Genomic DNA, 22,594 nt, shown 5'->3' with positions numbered 1-22,594 from the left:
CTTTTTATATTGCTATTATTAAAACACCCAGCATTTATTAGAGAACATCAACAAAACTATTAACAGCGATCCCAAGAAACCAGAGCTCAGTATCATTGATGAGGCCGTGACCATAAGGACTTGGTTAAAAGCAAATGAAGAAAACTATTTTTTCCATACCTGGGCTGGAGAGAGGGGAATTGGTGATAGGACTGGGAGTATTCTTGCATGATAGCCCCTCACCATGCTGACATTAGAGTGGTGGTGGGGGTTAATTCTTCATACATGTACATGGATATAGTGGAACAGCGGTTAGTGGGAGACTACTCTCTTCCGTCGCTGTGCTGTGTTCCTAGCCATGACAGCACCAACAAATTTATCACTATCACGGGTGACAAATCCCATTAAGTTTCTATGTGTAAGCAGCACATCAGAACCATCCCTACTGAAGTAAAGACAGAATGGACTAAACACGTTTCATTTTGTTTTGATCATTAAACTGCATGTGCACCCCTGGAAAGTTGAAGGATGTTGACTACACAAAATTAGGGGGACCCCTCTCTGTATAGGAACTATTATAAGGCTCAGGTTGGTTATGCCTTTCTGGGTTATCCTGGATTACCTGATAAGTATGAGGATGGTTTAGGAAGGATGTTCCACAGTTTTTTTAGAAAAACAGTAACAATTTTGAGAAAGAGTCTAGAAATCAGTAAGCCCTATATGAAAATAGCTGTTAAAATTACAACAACAATGTAGTAAATTGTGTGTCTAGCGCTGTTATGAATGAAGTGGGCATGCACGTAAAACAAGAAAATTCTGGTCTTGCAGTGATAAGAAGAAAAAGAGCGGCATCAGGCCTTCCATTTACAGGGTCTCCCTGCCCTTTAAAAAAGAAAATAAAAGCTGTTAAAAGATGCTGCAGCCATTAGCCTAAAAGACTCCCTAAGAAGAGGAAGCTGAGCATCACCCAAGGTAACAGGGATGTATTTTAAAACACAAAATGGCTTTCATTCATGGCAATTCTGAAGAATTGTCCCAAATCAGAATTGAATCTGTTTCAATTAGCCCAGCTCAAACCAGCATTGAGAATAGCTTTTATGTCAAGGTGCCACCTTTGGCTGCCTTAACTGTGAATCCCCCTTTAGAATTTTTTAATTTTATTTTGAGGCCTGGGACTCATTACTTAGAGCTCACAGCACATTGCTGTGCTTGTGCCATAAGGTTCTGAAAGAGATGGTGCAGACACGAATGAAGATGCTAGGGTCATCTTAACAAATTACCCCATCACCACCCTTTTTAACCAGCTGGATGTCACTTTAGGTGTCTGTCTTATCAGCCAGAGCAACAATTGTTACGCTTACAGACTCTGGATAGAATTGATTCTGAATTACAGCAATCATACCCTAGCATACCCTAGTTTCCACAGGCAGGTTTCAGAGAGAGACAGCAGGGGCCCACAATAGCACCGTTTTGGACAGTGTGGATAACAGTTTTTATACTCAGGGCCGACCTAACAGCCCAACAGAAAGCTGGATATGCTGGGACCTTTACTCAGTGATTTGTTTTTTCAAAAAAAATTGCTTCTGAAGGACATGGACCTGAAAATTAAACTTGCATGTAGCAAAGAAACTTTTCCCCCGATGAGTGGGAATGCCACTCGGAATTATAAAGTGCACATTATTTCAGCATCCTGTTTTGTGAAACAGGTGAAAGTTACTCGGGTTTGTTTGGGCCAGGCAGAGGCTGTAACAGCCACCAACGCTACGTACCCTGTGGACTGGGTGGGCATGATGAAGGTGTTCAGTATTCTGAGTGCAGTCATGTCAGTAACCAGGAAAACACCTTTTGGGGGCAGTTACCAGTTCGTTAGTGGCTTTATAAATCATGATGCCTTCAGTGGTAATTACGTTAACAGCACTTTCAACTTTAAACATTATGACATTAATTTTGTGGCCTTATATGTGGATAGTGAGCAGGTGCAAGTTAAACCTCTACAACCTGATTTTGAGAAATGGAAATGCATGAGGGACAGTGTTTTCCCCAAGAATTGAAATGAGGAGTATGTGTTCAAATTTACGGGAGATGGGAGAAGGGTCAGGGCCAATGAGGAGTGAGACTGTGAGGGTGAAAGTGGGCTGTATGGCACCAAAGTAAAAACTGAAAAATGTTTCATGACCATTTTATGAGATTTAACTCATGTTTTAAAATCATCACACAAATTAAAGTTGGCTACTCAATCCTTCTATGAAGCACTACGTCTACATCCTTCTTGTTTTTTCGTTATTATTTTGCACAACACTGTTCATGAACTTCTTGAATGCAATGCATTCATCTTTGGTAGGTTCTCATGTGTCCGGTACTTCCATTCCTTCAGTTGATATGCTCATTAGTTCATTCACATGATCAGGCAGAAGGCGACTTCTTTCAAAACACAAAATTCTATTCAATGATGAAAAAGAATGCTCAACTGTAGCTGTTGTGACTGGGAGTAGCAAGAGATAAATTCCTACTTCTTTCAGCCCAGGAAACATAGCATAAAGATCAGGTCGAGCCACTATTGATGATAAAAAAGAAGCTGAAGTCAAATCTTCATTCATTCATCGTAAGATATTCCACTCAGTGTTCAAATTCTCTATTCTGTCCTGAGCACATGGCAGCCCCATTGCTGGTAGTGCCTCACTCCACTCAACTGTTGGTGTTTTATAGGACAGGCATCTGTAAAAGCTATATAGAGGTTGAGTAGAATCTAGAAGTCACTGTTGTAGATTTTTAAGAATCAAGTCTGTGTACTTTTTCAGTTGTCTTAACAAACACTTCTTGTCCTCGTCACTGAAGGATTCAATATAAATGCCTTCATTAGTCAACTTCTGGACTGAAGTCTTTGCTTCTTCCAGTCCTTTTTCAATGGATAGCTTCTCTGATTGATCCAAATGTAGCTTCTATTGCGGGACAAAGATCTACTACTGTTGTACCAGATGCCTGGATGGCATTGTTTAATGGCCCAAGTGGTTTCAATAGTAGACTTACAAGAGAGAATGGCAATAGTCTTCTCTGAATGTAGTAGCAAAAGTAATCCATCTAAGCACTACTTAGATCCATCCCATCTTGGTAGATACTTTCCAAAGCCAATAATAACGGCTGGAGTAATTTTAAGACAACAGCCAAGTATCGCTCATGAGAAAGCCAGAGGGTTTTCCCAGGTTAGACTAATTTGAACTTCAGTCCCAGTGTCTCTTCTATATTTTCCAAGATATTCAGTCTTTTTGGACTCTTGCTGAAAAAAGAATATAATGAAGACATTAAATTTATAGCTTTTTTAAATGTCTTTTGAAGAGTCTGCAGTTCGTACTAGCGCTAGCTGGAATAGATGGCCTCTGCAGTGTGTCTAGGAGAGACTAGGGTTACACTTTTCTCTGAGCAAAGCTTGTGCTCCACCATGTCTTCCAGAGAAGTTTGCAGCTCCATCAAATGCACAAGCAGCCATCTGTTTGGGGTCCAATTGACAAGAATTTAATTCTTCTAAGATGTGGGTTGTCACAGATGCAGCCAATCTAGAAAGGCATCTCCTGGCCTACCACTGACATCAAGATAACATACCCAATGACTTAATACTTGATGCCCATTTGCATTGGTGCATTCATCAGCCATGTATGCAAATTTTTTGAATGTTGCGAGAGAGTTCTTCACTTTTTCAACTGTTGAGTCTTTCACTGTTGCACCACATGTGTCTAGCCAGTCAGTTGAGTTTCTTGCAGAAAGATAGTGAGCATTTGCTGGTCTTATTCAGAACCAGTGTTCAACTTCAGGATGAACAAGTGGCAATGCACTTAACATTAGCCTCTAGTTTGTAGTGTGTGGTATCTCTTGCCTAAATAGAAGGTATGATGCCACAGCCATGTTTGTTCACATGAACTGTGTTGTGTCTCCAGCATTCTTAATAGCCTCATTAACACTCACCGGTGTTGTCATTGGTCAGTGGAAACTCAGAGGTCAGAAGTGCTTTCACAGGAGTTCACCTCCCAGGTGGGGAGCAAGAGGGCACCTTGCTTGTTCCTCCAGCTGTTCACTGTTCAGTCTGGCCACTGTTGTTCATTGTGCCACTGTACACTCCATTGCTCTGTTGCCAATGGCCCTGTGCCGTCACCTTCTGCTGCCACCTGCCACTGTGACCTCTGCGAGTTGGTCTCTTGAGGTTCCACCCAGCTCTCAGTGATTTCAGCTGAGCTCTCAGTGGGGGTACCTCGCTGCTAGTGCAGATTGGGCCTGCCACAAAAACACTCTCCCACAGCAGGTCTAAGCACTTAGACCTGATTCTCAGTGATTTCAGCTGTAGTGGTCACTTAACACAACAAAAGACTATCTCTGGAGCCTAATCTGCTCTGTCTTTAAACAGTGGAGAGGGGCAGCTCAAATAGTACTTCTGACTCAGGCAGACCCTCAAGCAAAACACCTGTCCCCACCCTCTCTCTTGATGCCCTCAGTCATCATAGAATCATAGAATATCAGGGTTGGAAGGGACCTCAGGAGGTCATCTAGTCCAACTCCCTGCTCAAAGCAGGACCAATCCCCAGAGGCTAAGTAGAGTTCTACGGCCCTTTACTCATACAATAAAAATAACAACATTTCTTTACCCCCGCATTCAAGTGATTTGTAACCCAATCCCAGCCAAAATCTATCACTTGGGCAACACAGCTCTGTTTGCTGGATACCTAGGTAGATTAGGTGTGAATGTAAATACACTCTGGTCCTGAAGCCTTTCCCCCCAGCCCCCAGCTCATCACTAGCTGTCAGGGAAAGCTCATTTAGACTTTGCTTACAAATCATAATTTGAAATTATTAGGTTGGCCAACATCTCCGAGATAAATGCACTGACATGATCATAAAAGCAACAGCTGTATAAGGAAGCTAGTCTATGTTCATACCTTTTCAAATCTATTATACTTTTTCAGATACACGTATTTTATCATACACTTTATATGCTTTTAAAATGTGTATTAATGTTTCAATTTCAATTCAAATTTCCAAACAATCACTAAATTGGCAACATTGCATGTAATTAGTTCACAAAACTGATGGGGGGGGAAGGGAATTGGGGGGGGGGTAAATAGCCCTATGCGGGGGGTGTAGGGAAATCCCTGATGAGGGAGTACTTGGATCTCATGCAGGCAACTGGGAAAGATGTAAAATACTGAGCACACTTGGTCGATTGTGGTGAATTTGCTCAGGCCTACATGCCGTATGCCTGTAACCTGACCCCAGACCAGGAATGCACTGATCATTATTCTCTTATATATGCTCAAATAAATTTGTTAGTCTCTAAGGTGCCACAAGTACTCCTTTTCTTTTTTGTGAATACAGACTAACATGGCTGCTACTCTGAAACCTGTTACTCTCTGATTGAAACTGGAAACTTGAGAGCAGATTTGTTTTGCCCCAGCACTGCCCTCTACAGTCAGTATGATGGTGTATGGGGTTTCTGATAACATGCTCAAGTTTAACACAGAAGGAACATCCTATCTGACTCTACTGGATTTTGAACACTGTGCAGTTAACACATATTTTATCATAGGATGCTTCTTTTTAGATATTTTTCCCAGTGACCTGCTCCTAAAGGGATCTATGTCTGGAAGACCCTTGGGGCTTATTGTTAATACCAACACCCACAACTTACCCAGGGAACACTGTCTGGCCCCTTTACTACCCAAACATGGACCAGGCAAGTTTTTTGATTCCCCCAGATTTCCCCCAGTCAGTAACTTCTTTCCTAAAGCTAACATGACTTTTTAAAACTGTAACTCTAATAATATTGTGTTTCACCAGGGACACACATCTCCCTACTGGTAACCTGTGGACAGAGACAACATATGGGGGGGTGGGGGGGTTACATGCCCTCCCCAGATTTCTGGCAGGGTTTGCTGGCCGGGTGCTCTCCCTGTGTGGCAGCTTCTGGGACTGGCCAGCTGCAAGCTGTGGTCCCGGGGAGAGGCAGCAGCAAAACAGCTGAGAGCTGAAAGGAGAGTCCATGCTTTTGCTGCTGCTGCTTCTCTCCAAGGAGCTAAAGCAGCAGCTGCTTCCTGCACCTCCCAGGCTGGGAGCTTCAGGGAGGGACCACTAAGAGTAAGGGTGGGGGGATGTGGCTGGGGAGGCATGACTCAAGCTGTTGGGTGGGGGGGGTGAACCTTTAAATGGTGCCCTTCCCACTATCAATAGATACCAGTCATCTATGCCTGTGGGTGTCATAGTATATATATTTTTAAAGAAATGTGGTAAAAGCTTACCTTCCGATCACAGTTTAAAATTGTACCCTGGTGATGTGCCATACCATGATCATATGGTGGTGCGGGTTGTAAAAGGGGAAAATCAGGCGTGTCCAGATGCATCCCAATTTTTTTAACATATCTTTCTGGTCCCCTTGAATTCACGTAATCTCTAGTCTCTGGGGAAGTCTGGGGGGTTAGTCTTGGTGGGAGGGGGCTGGGTCCATGCTATAATAAAGTGATGGGTGGTCAGGATCTTGTATTTAAACAAGAGCCTAAATTTAGTCATCTAAATCCATATTCAGGCACCAGAGTAAGTGGATTGATTTCAGTAGCTCTGGGCACTCAGACCTGAACCTCAGTGTTGCAGGCTCAGCATTTTTGAAACTCTGGCCACTTTTTGAGAAAAGTGAATATGGATTTAAAATGCTATTGTTTGAATAAAGCTATTAAAAACATTTCCTCAGACTCACAGAGTCCAGAACATCTGCGTGCGGGGAAAGAACCTTGGGGAACAGGAGTGTGAAACGGACGAAATCCCCTTCCAAAACATCCCCAGTCACCCTTCTAACCCAGAGAGGCTGCAGAATAACATCCACATTTTGCTTCAGGTTGTCTCATTCCCTTGAGAGACGGGGAAAGGAAATGGCTGGAGTGGAGCTGGTAACCTTTGAGGATGTGGCTGTGTATTTCACAAAGAAAGAGTGGGCTTTGCTGGACCTGGGTGAGAGAGCCCTGTACAGGGACGTCATGCAGGAGAATTATGAGACTGTGACCTCGCTGGGTAAGGATTCCTGTCTTCTTGGGTAAGATAAGCTGTTGGGGAAGTGTCTCTGAAGTATCTGGGTTGACTTCTGTGCAGGGTTCTTCATTGGTCTCCCGGATTACAGGGGAATCAGCTCCTATAGTACCCAAATCCTGTGTGTGAGTGACTGTCCCCTCCTCATCCCCTATCATAGGACAGGAGATTCAGGGCCATAATGATGATGCTCTTCCCTTAACCAATGTTTTCAAGTGAGACAAAGTCACTCTCTACTGACCGTTCCCAAGGCTAGTCACATCCTCTGGGGCCTCTGACCCATCTGCCATCTCAGAGATGGCCAAGTTTCTCATGTCTCAGCTCTGCCTAAATCCCCAGTGGCCACATTTTCAAACGCCCTTCACCTTCATCTTGCCCATGTTCTGCCTCAGCCAGCTGTGTTGGTGGGAGGTCCCAGATGTTCCTGACTCTTCTACCAATCATAAAGGGCATGGACGAGTGTCAGAGTGCTGCTGTTCATGCCTCATGGGCTACCACTCGTGCCAATGTGCTGAATCCCTGGAAGGAGGATGTTGTTCCTGGTGTCTCTTGCTGGCTGTGGTTGGTCTCTGTGAAGTGCTGGTTTCTCAGAGTGAGAAGGGCTGGGTTGTGGGGCTGAGTGAGGGTTTGTGAAGTGCTTTATGATCTGGAAGTGTTTGGGGGGTATGTCACCAGAGTAGAAAAAGTGAGGAGAGCTGCTCTTGTGTTTCAGACACTACACTGGGACCTGGATTAAGTTCCAGACTCTGCTATAGCCTCCCTGTCTGAGCTCTTGTAAATCACTCAGACTGTGGCTTTCAAAGCGACCCACGGAGTTACACATCCAACCCTGTTGACTTGGATGCCTGGGCCCTTTTAACAGTCCTATATTTATTCTCTCTGGTCTTCAGTTCCCCCTGTGTAAAATGGAGATAAAAATCCACTGTCTATCTTGTCATTTTAGACTTTGGAACAGGGACTGTGTCTTACTATGTGAATGTCTGGTGCCTAGGAAGGGTGTTCCAGTGGTTGGGTTCTGGAATCAAAGAAAGGAGATCTGTCTTCTCCACCACAGTCCCACATTACACTCTCATAAGCAAACTATGGAAATGTGGTCTAGATGGAATTGCTATAAAGCAGGTGCACAACTAGTTGAAAAACTTTACTCAAATAATAGTTACCTACAGATTGCTGTTAAATGAGGAAGACATATTTTGTGGGGGTTCATAGTGATCTGTCCTGGGTCCAGTACTAGTCAATATTTTCATTAATGACCTGATGGAGTCAAGTGGCAAGTATGCTAATAAAATTTGTGGAAGACACTAAGCTGGGAGGGGTTGCAAGGACAGGATTAGAATCCAAAACAGTCTTGACAGATTGCAGAAATTACCTGAAATGAGCAAGATTAAATTTAGTAAAGACAAGTGAAAAGTACTAATACACAATGAGAAATAACTGGCTAGGGAATAGTACTGAGAAAATAATCTTGGCATGATAGTGAATCACAAATTGAATGTGAATCAACAATGTGATGCAGTTGAAAAAAAAGGCTAACGCCATTCTGGGGTGTATTAACAGGACTCTTGCATGTAAAACACTGGAGGTAATTGTCCCACTCAACTCAGCACTGATGACACTAGAGTACTGTGTTAACTAGTTTTGGGCACCACAATTTAAGAAAGATGTGGACAAATTGGAGTAAATCCAGAGCAGAGCATTGAAAATGATAAAAGGTTTAGAGAACATGACTTGTGAAGTCAGGTTTAAAAAAAATGGATGTGTCTAGTGTTGGAAAAAAGAAGACTGAGGGAGGACCTGATAACAGTCTTCAAATATGATAAGAGCTGTGTAACGAGGATGAGGATCCATTGTTCTCCATGTCCATTGAAGGTAGGATAAGAAATAATGGGCTTAATCTGCAGCAAGGGAGATTTAGGTCAGATATCAGGAAAACATTTTCTAACTATACGGAGAGTTAAGCACTGGAACAGGTTACTAATGGAGGCTAATGGAATCCCCATCGTTGTAGGGTTTTAAGAACATGTTGGACAAACACCTGTCAGGGATGGTCTAGGTATACTTGGTCCTGCCATGAGTTCAGAGGACTGGACTTAATTACTTCTCAAGTTTCCTTCCAGCCCTACATTTCTATGATTCTGCAGTTTCAGGCCAGGTGGGATGAGCATGGCTACTCCACCTCCAGAGCTGGTTTCTCTGGGTCTGTGGTGTATGGAACAGGTTGAGAGGATGAGATCCAGCACCAGTCCTTTGATGTCTGCCAGAAGGGCAGCTATGGGGGCAGAGCAGGTCTCATGGGTGATGAGGAAGGGCTGAGTGACCACCATGTGGATCTGCCCTAGTCCTAGTCTATCATGACTCATGAGAGGAGGTTCTTTGCTCTCTGCCCCTCACTGGGGGCAGGTGTCTATTGATCTTCTTTCCAGGCCATGGGTGGTGTTTCCTCTGTTTATTTCTGAACAACTTGCATTGGGGAAGCACCTAGAAGCCCCAGTCAGGGATCAGAGCCTTTCTGAGCCAGGTGGTATATGGACACATAGTGAAAGACAGCCCCTACCTCAAAAAGTTCACAGTCTATGTAACATCTTCCAATTGTGGCTTGTTTTGTGAAGGGATATGAGTTGTGTGATGGTGGGGGGGAATTGGCAGTGATTAAGACTTTAGTTGTATCCCAAATACCTTCAAAGTGTAGCAATTCTCCTCAGCTCCCCACAGGAATAAGGCAGGGCCATTCCTTAGGTAGAATGGATGAGCTGTTGCTCCAGAGCAGTGTGTCATGCGATCTTTTATGATTTATAGCCCAGTCTCTATAGGGTGGGAGGAGAGAGGAAGGAGCCTATCTGGGTGGGCTATTCAGATCCTCAGTTTGGAAGGAATAACAATTTCATTTTAATAAACATGATCAGCACTTGTTTCCTTGCTCCCCAAGCAAAACCTGACATGATCTCCCGGCTGGAACGAGGAGAGGAGCCATGGGTCCCTGATCTCCAGGGCTACAAGGAAGGGGAGAGCCTGAGGAATGTCCACATAGGTGAGGATTCAGCTAAACTGAATAAGAGATCAATTATTGCATCCTGTTGGCAGACATCACATCTGAATTTTCATCAAGCCTGTCTGACCCTTCAGCCCCTACCTTCCTCTATATTCAGAGGATGTGGAGGAAGGATGCATCCCCTCCTCTCTTTCCTCTGGGGAAGGGTTTGGGAGGCTGTGACATTTTGGGGTTCGACCCAGACCATTAAGGACTTATGTCACTGCCTGTCCTACAGCTATGATGCCTTAAATGCTCTGCTACTGTGGCTCATAGCCCAGACACCAACAGCCAGCAGACAATCCTGTAGGTCACAGCCTGGCTTCCGCTGCCTAGTTATTGTTTGCAAAGTGAAACCAACACCCTTCCAGTTCTGAATTTCCTGAAAACTGTCTCCTTGCAGTGCCCAGACTGCTCCTGGAATGCACACAGAAGTTGTTTGTTGCTCCTTTAAAGAGGCAATACACTGCAGCTCATTAATTTCACTGGTGTTTGATTTCAGAGTAGCAGCTGTGTTAGTCTGTATTCACAAAAAGAAACGGAGTACTTGTGGCACCTTAGAGACTAACAAATTTATCTGAGCATGTGCTTTCGTGAGCTACAGCTCACTTCATCAGATGCATTCGGTGGAAAATACAGTGGGGAGATTTATATACACACACAGAGAACATGAAACAATGGGTTTTATCGTACACACTGTAAGGAGAGTGATCACTTAAGATGAGCCATCACCAGCAGGGGGCGGGGAAGGAGGAAAACCTTTCATGGTGACAAGCAAGGTGGGCCATTTCCAGCAGTTAACAAGAATGTCATCTTAAGTAATCACTCTACTTACAGTGTGTATGATAAAACACATTGTTTCATGTTCTCTGTGTGTGTATATAAATCTCCCCACTGTATTTTCCACCGAATGCATCCGATGAAGTGAGCTGTAGCTCACAAAAGCTTATGCTCAAATAAATTTGTTAGTCTCTAAGGTGCCACAAGTACTGGTGTTTGACAAACCCTCCTATCTCAATCCAAACACTGAGCTGGTTTAGATAAAAAGTAAAAAAAGTTTATTTGATTAAAGAGATAGGATTGAAGTTAGTTCAAGTACAAGGGATAAAGATAGAAATTGTTACAAACAAACAAACTAAGACTAAACTTTAACTTCAGTTTACAATTTTTATCTAAGCAGGTTTCTAACCTATATTCAGTTCCCAGAGACTTCAGCCTCCTTTGTTGAAGGATCCACTTTTCCCAGATATATAAGAGCACCGGCTTCTCGTATCTGCACAGGAATGGATAACTATGGGATTATATACCTTTTCTTTTTCTAGTCCAGTAAACCTACAAAATTCCTTGAAAATTAAGCCCAAGACAAAGTTCCTTTCCCTGTTGGGTCTGGATGCCATGCTGTCTTCTCTCCATCCCTAGCTTGTAATTTTTAGAATGCAAATTATCTTCCTGCAACCTCCAATTCAAATGAATAGCTCACTGAATTTGGCCATAACTGGTTTGAAGTGCTGGCCTCTTTGTGTGGAGAAAACCTGTTCATCAACTCCCTCTACATGCTCAGATTAAACATATTTTAGTCATATATTTCCAGTGCATATCTAGCATGTCCTTCGTGGTACATACATCAAACAAGAATATTAATGATCAGCGAGTTGTTAATTTTCCAGTGCCAAATTACATGACACCTTTTAGATATAGATTACAGTAACTCCTCGCTTAACATTGTACTTATGGTCCTGAAAAATGCGACTTTAAGCGAAACGATATTAAGTGAATCCAATTTCCCCATAAGAATTAATGTAAATGGGGGGGGCTAGGTTCCAAGGAAATGTTTTTTGCAAGATAAAAGACATTTTGTATATATTTACAATATAAATTTAAACAAACAATTTAATACTGTACACAGCAATGATGATTGTGAAACTTGGTTGAGATGGTCGAGTCAGAGGGTGGAAGAGGGTGGGATATTTCCCAGGGCAGGGCCGTCCTTAGGCATACACAGCATACGCGGTTGCATAGGGCACCCAAAAATTTGGGGCACCCTTGGGTCTTAGTGTACACCCTCCCGCTTTTTCCTATCCCTGTTCTGACCCTTCCTGCAGGCACCCACCACAGCTAGCTGCTGCAGCCTGATGAGTCTTCCTCCAGAGGGGATCTGTTAACTTAAAAGTGAAAAAGCCTTCCAGCCTGCCAGACCTATTAGCACAACACTCTTCAGAGTAGCAGCCGTGTTAGTCTGTATTCGCAAAAAGAAAAGGAGTACTTGTGGCACCTTAGAGACTAACAAATTTATTAGAGCATAAGCTTTCGTGAGCTACAGCTCACTTCATCGGATGCATTACTGCATTTAAAATAATGCATCTGATGAAGTGAGCTGTAGCTCACGAAAGCTTATGCTCTAATAAATTTGTTAGTCTCTAAGGTGCCACAAGTACTCCTTTTCTTTTTAGCACAACACTGAAACTGTTCAATGAAACTGTTCATTGAAACTGTTCAAAAAGCCATTCAAGTGGTAATGAAGCCATTTAATAGGCATTTGCCAACCTCCAGGTATATACTGTCAATTTCTGAATTTACTGACAAAAACAGTTGTGCATTACTGCAATATTTACTCAGAATATGTTAGTCTACAGGACCTTAGTTAAAAATTTGCTTCACACATATTTCATTAGTGTGTTGCTGAAGATTATAAAATCACATCTCTAAAAAATCCTTGCATAGATTTTTAGATGCACAATCTGAGTATTCATCTTTAGCCATAAATTCTTGGATCTTCAGACACATTGTTTTTTAAATAAATCCTTCAAAAGACCACCCTTATTTAAAATACACATTTTAATTTTAATTACTATAGTGCAAAAAACTTGCTTCCAAAGCCTTCCTGTCCTTTCTGTCCATTGCTTTCTCCCTTCACACCCCCACTCTCCTCCCCCCCGCCCCCGTTGAAGAGAGCCCTTAAAGGGACAACACCCCTTTCCTTCCAGATGGCTGGACAAACAAGTTTCCCTTTCTTTACTTCTGACTATTTGATGAACTAGTTTTAAGAGACCCTCCAGCAAAATAAGTATCTTAGTAAGATATAAAATCCTTTGTTATGCCTAAAATCTTTGGAAACATATTTTTTAAAGTTGGCGAAATTTCATAAACATGTCTATTGTTATGGAGATCACACAAAGTAAATTAGTGTTCCCTTTTTCTAAAAGCAATGAACATTGTTATGAACACACTAAACCTTTGTGACTGATTAATTTAAAATAATGTCTTTGTTTCAGTGAGTTAAATATGTAGTAATCTGGAATAATTACTTTATGAAGGCTTAAGAGTACATTTAAAATATAAAATCAGCTTAGAAATACTGATTAAGAAAATTGAAACAGAGAAGAGCTGCATCATGAATTCCATAATATTTAATGTTGTATTCAGCAGGACAGCTGACTTGCCCTTATTACAAAGTTTTTGCAAATAAATCTCTGACAAACTTCAGGGTATATCAAAAAACCTGTGACTAACACTTTTTATTCTCAGATTTAGTGCTTTTAATTAGATGCCTTCTGCATGTCGAGTCTTCACCATCTGGCTTGCAGTGGAAAACGTGTTCCATTTTCTTTAGAAAGAAATTGCAAAAGAGAGTTTTTTTCAAATGTCATTTGCTACATTTGGGTTCAGGGATTTGGCTGGAAGGGGGTGAGCAGGGAAGGGGAGGGAAGAGAGGAGGGAGATAGTGGAGAGAGGGTGCCGCCTGGACGGAGTGGGGGCATGGCCTGGGGTAGAGTAGGGCTGGAGTATGCACGGGGCCACAGGCAGAAGAGGTGGGCTGGGGAGCTAGCGTCCCCAAGCAGCAGCTTCACCCACTGCCCCTGACAGCAGGTAAGAGCAGGTCAGCTCCTGCACTCCCAACACATGCTGCAATCTCCTTAGGAAGGGACCGTATTCACAGAACTGAATGCACCAGCGCTGCACATTCTGCGTGAGGGAGAGGGTACGGGGGTCTCTGCGGGGAACTGTGGCTCTCTGCTGCCATGAGGTGGACCGGGCGGCTCAGTATCCTTTGCTGACTCGTCCCCACCCCCCCACTCCGGGCTACGAGCCCAGGCTGCCATCGAGCATAGGGGCACCAGTTTAATAATATTGCACAGGGCCCCATAAATCTAAGGACGGACCTATCCCAGGGAATGCCCTGCTGCTAAATGATGAACTCGCACTCGGCTGAGCCGTTAAGGGTTAACACATTGTTAATGTAGCCTCACGCTCTACAAGGCAGCACGAATGGAGGGAGGAGACATAATAGACACATGGCAGTGGCTGCAAACATTCCCTGTGGAAACTGAAAGTGATGATGAACCCACCCTATCCCACTGGAGCACACCACTCCCTCCACTTTCCAAAGTACTGGGGGGCGAATGTGTGGATGAGACAGAGACACACACCGTGTGTGTGTGTGTGTGTGTGTGAGAGAGAGAGAGAGAGAGAGAGAGAAATGTGTATTGCTCCTTTAAGTATGCTGACTCCACTCTAAGTACACTGCCTTTTTAAGTAGATCAGCAAGTTGACACAGAAGTTGCTGCCAGCAAGCTCCCTCCATCCTGAGCCTTGTCTTGTGCCCCTTCCGCTCCCCACTCTGTGGAGATGGGGTACAGGAGCGGGGGGAGGGGGACACCCTGACATCAGCACCCCTCTTCCCCCCACCCCTTGCACAGCAAGCAAGAGGCTCCTGGGAGCAGTTCCAAGCCCCCCCCCCAGCTCGCTGCAACAGGCTGCTCTTCCTGCAAGCAGTGGACAAAGCAGGCAGCTGCCAAACAATGTTAAAAGGAAGCATCACACAACTTTAAATGAGCATGTTCTCTAATAGATCAGCGACGTAACAATGAAATAACATTAATCAGGATAACGTTAAGTGAGGAGTTGCTGTATAATAATAATAAAAGGAATACTTGTGGCACTTTAGAGACTAACAAATTTATTTGAGCATAAGCTTTTGTGAGCTACGAAAGCTTATGCTGAAATAAATTTGTTAGTCTCTAAGGTGCCACAAGTACTCCTTTTCTTTTTGTGAATACAGACTAACACGGCTGCTACTCTGAAACCTGTATAACAATAGTGAGTTGTTGTCCACTGAGATGGCCAGGCCAGCTGAAACTCACTGCTACAGGAAGCCCCTGGCCTTCTGGCATTGAGTTGCTCTTAGGATCACAGGGGGTTAGTAGGATTCAGCTGCTGCTATTTTAATCTCCCTAGTAATTATTTGGTTTTGATCCCCTTTCCTGTTCCCCTTACTGTTGTTCCCTTCCCCCCAGCACTGAGACTGCCTCCTGTTTGGATTCTCTCTTTATTTCAGAAGGTGATGGCATGATGAGTGAGAATGAAGAAGAGAATCCTCAGCAAGAAGGTCCTGAGCAAGTGGATCTACATTGGTTAGTATCCGGAAGAGCTGAAAAAGACGTTTCCCAGAGTCCTGAGGAGCCAGACATCTGTGAGAGCCAGCACAGGCCAGAGAGGCAGCAAGAAAACCACTCCAGGGAGAGATGGGCTAAATCTAGTCACAGAAGCAGGTGGGTCAAGAAAATCAAAGAAACTGTTGAACAGAGAAATCCCACTATAGAGAGACCCTACACTTGTGGTGATTGTGGGAAAAGCTTCCCTTGGAAATCAGTCCTTATTATTCACCAGAGAATCCACACAGGAGAGAGACCTTATAAGTGTCTGCACTGTGGGAAAAGCTTCAGACAGAGTTCAGCCCTAATTACACATCATACAATTCACACAGGAGAGAAGCCCTATAATTGCCCTGACTGTGGGAAAAGCTTCAACTGCAGTTCAACCCTTATTCAACATCATAGAATCCACACGGGAGAGAAACCCTACAAATGCAGTGAGTGCGGGAAAAGATTCAGTGTGAGCTCTCACCTTCTGTCACATCAGAGAACCCACACAGGAGAGAGACCCTATGAATGCTCCAAGTGCAGGAGGAGTTTCAGTCAAAGTTCACAGCTTCTATCACATCAAAGAACCCACACGGGAGAGAGACCCTATGAGTGCCCTGTGTGTGGGAAAAACTTCAGTAGGAGCTCAACTCTTATTACTCACCAGAGAATCCACACAGGAGAGAAACCCTACAAATGCAATGAGTGTGGGAAAAGCTTCAGTGTGAGCTCACACCTGCTATCACATCAGAGAACCCACACGGGAGAGAGACCTTATGAATGCCTCCAGTGCGGGAAAAGCTTCAGTCAGAGCTCACACCTTATTAGACATCAGAGAATCCACACAGGAGAGAAACCCTATAATTGCTCCAGCTGCGGGAAACGCTTCAGTCACAACTCATCCCTTATTAAACATCAGAGAATCCACACAGGAAAGTAATGATATAACTACCCCAACTGTGGGAAAAGCTTCAGAGTGCAGATTTCACTAATCACCAGAGAATCAGCATGGGGGAGACACTGCAAATGCAGTGAGTATGGGAAAAGCTTCAGTCAAAGCTCACAACTTCTATCCCATCAGAGAACCCATACAAAAGAGAGACCCTATCAATGCCCCGAGTGCAGGAAAAGCTTTAAAGAGATCAAATCTTATTATTCACCAAAGAATCTCATGGGGAAGAAACTCTTTCAATGTCCCAAGTGTGGGAAAAGTTTCAGAATGACTCAGCCCCTACTACACAACAGAGAATTCACAGTGGGGAGAGACCATACAAGTGTATGGACTGTGGGAAAAATCTTCAAGAAAAATCTTCAGTTAGAGCGTATCCCTTATTACACATCATGCTATCCACACAGGAGAGAAGCCCTATATCTTCTCTGACCGAAGGAAAATATTCAGCTGAAGCTCAACTCTTAGTCAATGGCAGAGAATCTACATGGGAGAGAAACCCTACAAATGCAGGGAGTGTGGGAAAAGCTGAGCTCACATCTTCTAGCACATCAGAGAACCCACAGGCAAGAGAGACCCTATAAGTGGCCCGACTGTGGGAAATGCTTCTGGCAGAGCCTAAACCTCATAAGAAATTCCACACAGGACACACATCATAGAAATGCCCTGGTTAGGGATGACCTTTGCCAATTCCTATGAATTTCAGAGGGTCAGGCTAGGCTGGAGTAGCCATGCAGTGAGCATATGCAATGTGTAGTTACTAAAACAGAAAATGAAATAACTCTTTTGGGACAGAGTTGTACAGAGCAAGAGGCTAGGATGGGATTAGATTGTAACTTCTTGAGAAGCTCTGAACACTGATCATGCTCCATTCAGTTGTTATACATGTAGAACAATGTTTATGTTATATGCTATGACTTCTCATTTATTCTTGATAGTGTTTTAGGCCCAAATCCAACATGGGATTTATGCATTGTGACACTCAGATCATTACAATGCCTAACTTTTAGGTTGTTCACAGGAACAACCCTGGGATCCACAAAGTCCGAGTTAGATATCCAGGCTCCCTATACAATGAAGGGGAAGAGAATGCATCTTAGAATGTGATTCACAAAAGCCTTTGCACTAGGTGGGGAGCTGCCTAAGCTACTCAGTAGAAGATGCCAGTGAGAAGGGTATGTCCTAAGCCCTGCCCATTTCATGGAGATAGGCACCTATCTCTGCTTCTGATTCATGAAGTGGGGAAGTTAGACACTCCTTTGCTGATGGCATCCAAGCCAGTAGGTATGTTCAGAGGCTGCCTACCTCCACACAAAACAGCTGGTGTGGGAAAGGAGGATCTCACTCGTAACGTTTAACCCCATCATTAGGGCACTTGTCCAGGATGTGGGAGACCTCCCCCATTTCAAGTCCCCCCTCCATCTGATGAAACAAAGGTAATTGAGCAGGTATCTGTCACCTCTCATGTGAGTGCCCTGGCCATGAAACTGTGAGATATTCTGATAGATCCCTCAGTATCTCCTTATGAAACAATTCCACCTTATATAAATACTAAGAGTCCTTTGGCTAGAGAGAGAGAGAGTTGGAATGACTCTGCAGCATTGTGGTTAGGGCAACCACCCCATAAGGTGGGTGACTGTGTGTCCAGTTCCCTTCTTCTTTACATTTCTTTGAAGACAGAATCCTATGTCCCACCATGAAGGAGACTTCACACTGAACAACAGAAGACAGGGTGAGAAATTCCACCTGGTAAAAAGTGCAGAAGGATTTAGGGAATCCATGCTTGTTGTTAAAATTCCATAGGGAATTTATGGACTTTGAATGAAGTCAGAATTGTTCTTTCAGAGCATAATTATTGTTTCCTTAGAAAACTGAATCCGTTGGAGTTCAGATTTATTCCATAAATCCAGACTCTTGGGACAGTAGGAACTCTTACTTGGAAAATGCCAGTCATATAAGGCTAACAACTTCCACCCAACTATGAAAAATATTGTAGTGCTTCAGTGAAAACACTGCCTCCATTGATGGGAGAGTTTCTCCTGATGGCATAGGTAGCCATGGAGAGGCGGTAGCCAGATCAATGGGAGATTTCACCCATCAACCTAGCACTTTCTACACCGGGGGGTTAGATCAGTTTAAATGTGTAGCTGAGAGGGGAGGGATTTTTCAGACCAATGAGTGATGTAGTCATAGCAACCTAATTTCATAAAGTAGATCAGGCCTTAGATCTCTCTCCCTTATAACTTATAACATGTGAGATTGAGAAAAGCTATCTTCCAACTTCAGCATCTTTACACAATATTTATGTTCTAACCTCTAGAATACTTTTATTCTAATTTTAATTGTGTGGTGTGTTTTTAACTACAAGAGTTATCAAATGTGTTAATACCTTATACCCTACACTAGCCTCCTTTCATCCTTGGGGTGGTAGCTTAACTAGTTTATCTTTGTGTATTTAAAATACCATAAGTAGGGTACTTTGTGGTAATTCTCTTTCTACACTTGAACACTACAGTGTTTACTCATTGGTATACAGAATTATGTTTAATAATCTCTCTTTTCTGCCAATTAATTCAATCACCAGGATCTTCCTGCTAGCTGCTTGTTAACTCTAAGAACACTCCCTCAGCCTGCTTGATTAGCTGTAATTTGAATACCATGGTTAATCAAACTGCTTTCTGAACTTTCACACTTGTAAAATTGCCTATTAACTCCACTAAATCAAAACTAATCCTCTCTGCTCTCCACTGTTGTATAATAATCACATTGGGTGATTCTTGTACCCCCGCTTTTCTATGTAATTGTAGTCATTTCCAGCTAAAGATGTTTGTCTAAACTCTGCTGAATTTCAAGCTGTAGTAATCATATGACTCTGACTTCGCCTTAAAAATCTCACTTATCCTCAAAATACTACCATTTTTGAGACAGAAGTAAAAGTAGTAGCAACAGTTTTGCTTGTTTTTGTTACATTGACAATACTTTCAGGTATATTCTCCTACCCAACCTATCTAGTTTTATTCAGAGTTAGTTTAAAAGTTTGAATATCAAGTTGAAGTATAATTGTTGTAATTTATTTGCTTTACTAAGTTTATACTGAGTTATCTGATACTATTGCTTTAAGTTTAACTTTTAAATTATGATAATTTTTAGTTACTAGGGCAAACAACCTCTTAATGTGGTTTATGAATATTTAATGGAATACCATTCTGATTAATTCTCATAGCTGTTTGAATTTTATATTCAGTTTTATAACACTACTCCATTCATAGAATCATAAAAAAGTAGGACTGGAAGGGAACTGAAGAAGTCATCAAGTATAGCCTCCTGCACTGAGACAGTAAATCATACCTGATAAGAATTTGCACAACCTGTTCTTAAAAACCTCCAGCAATGAGGATTCCACCACCTCCCTTGGAAGCCTATTTCAGAGTTCAACTACCTTTATGTTTAGAAAGTTTTCCCTAATATCTAACCTAAATCGCCCTTGCTGCAGATTAAGCACATTAGTTCCTGGTTTTCCTGAGCTAGTTAGATGAGAAGCAATTAATTCATAATTCCATCTAATTAATTGTGCCATTATCCTCATATACAATATGAGTTTGAAAAAGGAAAGGTAGCTAAAAGCTCAGGGCACTGGTCACTCTGTGAGCCACATGATTTCTCTATTGCTTTTTCTCTTTATGTATCTTCTGCTACAATAAACATAGATTCATAGATACTAAGGTCAGAAGGGACCATTATGATCATCTAGCCCGACCTCATGCACAACGCAGACCACAGAATCTCACCCACACACTCCTGCGAAAAACCTGTCACCTATGTCTGAGCTATTGAAGTCCTTAAATCGTGGTTTACAGACTTCAAGGAGCAGAGAATCCTCCAGCAAGTGACCTGTGCCCCATGCTACAGAGGAAGATGAAAAACCTCCAGGGCCTCTTCCAATCTGCCCTGGAGGAAAATTCTTTCCCGACCCCAAATATGGCGATCAGCTAAACCCTGAGCATATGGGCAAGATTCACCATCCAGATACCCAGGAAAGAATTTTCTGTAGTAACTCAGATCCCACCCTGCAACATGTTACATTTTTTCAACCATCACAGTGCCATCATCATCATTGAAGATGGAGGGAGGACTGCAGGGGTCTGGGAGGAAGGGTGAGCATTAAGCATAATGGGAAAGCAGACTGAGGGTATGGCATGTTTGGCCACTGGTTGAGGGGTTTGATAGTTCAGGGAAATAAATCCTTTAGAGTTTAAAGTCTCTGGCATGGGTGCCATTTTTTTAACACTCAAGATGGAGGGTAGGGGAAGGCAGAGCAGTCAGAGAGAGAGAGAGAAAGTCATAACTCTCATCTGTCCAGCCAGTACCTGGAACAAAGTTGTTTAAATCCCCCTATATAGTTGTACTGAAATACAGCTGTCATAAATACTAAGGGAAGGGTAAACACCTTTAAAATCCCTCCTGGCCAGAGGAAAAACCCTTTCACCTGTAAAGGGTTAAGAAGCTAGGATAACCTCGCTGGCACCTGACCACAATGACCAATGAGGAGACAAGATACTTTCAAAGCTGGAGAGAGGGCGAAACAAAGGGTCTGTCTGTCTGTCTGTGTGATGCTTTTGCCGGGGACAGGATAGGAATGGAGTCTTAGAATTTTGTAAGTAATCTAGCTAGATATGCGTTAGATTATGATTTCTTTAAATGGCTGAGAAAATAAGCTGTGCTGAATAGAATGTATATTCCTGTCTTTGTGTCTTTTTTATAACTTAAGGTTTTGCCCAGAGGGATTCTCTGTGTTTTGAATCTAATTACCCTGTAAGGTATTTACCATCCTGATTTTACAGAGGTGATTCTTTTTACTGTTTCTTCTATTAAAATTCTTCTTATAAGAAATTGAATGTTTTTTTTTGTTGTTGTTGTTAAGATCCAAGGGTTTGGGTCTGTGGTCACCTATGCAAATTGGTGAGGATTTTTATCAAGCCTTCCCCAGGCAGGGGGGTGCAAGGTTTTGGTGAGGATTTTTGGGGGAAAGATGTTTCCAAACAATGCTTTCCCAGTAAACCCAATCAAACGTTTGGTGGTGGCAGTGGAAGTCCAAGGGCAAAGGGTAAAATTGTTTCTACCTTGGGGAAGTTTTAACCTAAGCTGGTAAAAGTAAGCTTAGGAGGTTTTCATGCAGGTCCCCACATCTGTACCCTAGAGTTCAGAGTGGGGAAGGAACCTTGACAACAGCACATAACACTGTCTAGTAGAGCTCCCCTCCACAACAGTCTCATGATGGGTCTCCTTCTGGATTTTGGGGGCTGTCTAGCCCCTGGATCTCTGGCTCAGGCATGCCAAAGATGTACTGGCTCTTTAAGAAAAACTTCTCCTAGTCAGTATCTGGGGTCACCTAATTTTCTTGTGGGGTTGACTCCAAAGTGCCCAGAGTCCCATGCTGGCATTCAGTGGTGGCCTCATTTCAAAAGTCCAGCCCAGATCTTCATAGTAGGGCAGTCATTGGGAGCATTGCTGGAGGTCCTGTTTGCATCTTTTGAGTTTTTGTAGCTCTGACAGAGCATCTTTGCTTTGGTGCAGCACCGAGCCATATTCCAGGAGTGACCCTTCTCCTGTATGTGCTCTGCCAGTCACTTATAGATCCTGACAATCCAGTCACTCTTGTTCAGATGGAACTGGGTGTGCTCATCTCTCTAGGGAGCAAGGCAGTGCATGATCACCAGATGGGATCAAACAGAAACATGGTGCGTATCTGCTGTAATGGGCATGGGACTCCAGTTGTGTCAGCTTCCCATGAGTAGAACTGATAAAGAGGTGCATATGGCTGTGAGCAAGCATTTAAATGGGGTGATAGCAGCTGGTCATGATGGCCCTAGAACAGTACAGGGCAGTGAGGTAAATACACAGGCTAATCTGGACATGCAGCAATGCAGCATGGAATAGCAATGGGATGACTGCCAGAAGTGGTATAATTAATCCAAAATAGGAACCGTTTACTAGTCAACCTCATTGTGGAACAGAATAATGCCACTTCCAAGAGGATGAATTAAAGTGGGATAAAACATTAGATAAATTGAAAAAATAACTTTTGTTTGTGAATGGAAGGATGTTTATGCCAAAAAAGGTAAATTTATACCTGGAAACTTTCCCTAAAGTCCAGGTATATTA

The 22,594-nt window shown here is 43.0% G+C and overlaps 1 protein-coding gene across 1 annotated transcript in view; it reads left to right on the top strand.

The window, feature by feature from the left end:
• The window catches only part of LOC119842772 (zinc finger protein 135-like), a 50,450-nt gene extending 29,140 nt beyond the window's left edge, over positions 1–21,310 (top strand). Inside the window, exons 5-7 of the mRNA XM_043497471.1 lie at positions 6,848–7,020; positions 9,962–10,063; positions 15,399–21,310. Coding sequence (XP_043353406.1) covers positions 6,848–7,020; positions 9,962–10,063; positions 15,399–16,423 — 1,300 coding nt within the window. The 3' untranslated portion in view covers positions 16,424–21,310. The remainder of the gene's footprint in view (positions 1–6,847; positions 7,021–9,961; positions 10,064–15,398) is intronic.
• The last annotated feature ends 1,284 nt before the right edge of the window (positions 21,311–22,594 follow it).

The sequence above is a fragment of the Dermochelys coriacea genome, chromosome 14 (genome assembly GCF_009764565.3).
Source record: "Dermochelys coriacea isolate rDerCor1 chromosome 14, rDerCor1.pri.v4, whole genome shotgun sequence".
Taxonomy (NCBI): domain Eukaryota; kingdom Metazoa; phylum Chordata; order Testudines; family Dermochelyidae; genus Dermochelys; species Dermochelys coriacea.
This window is presented reverse-complemented; position numbering and strand designations above follow the sequence as displayed.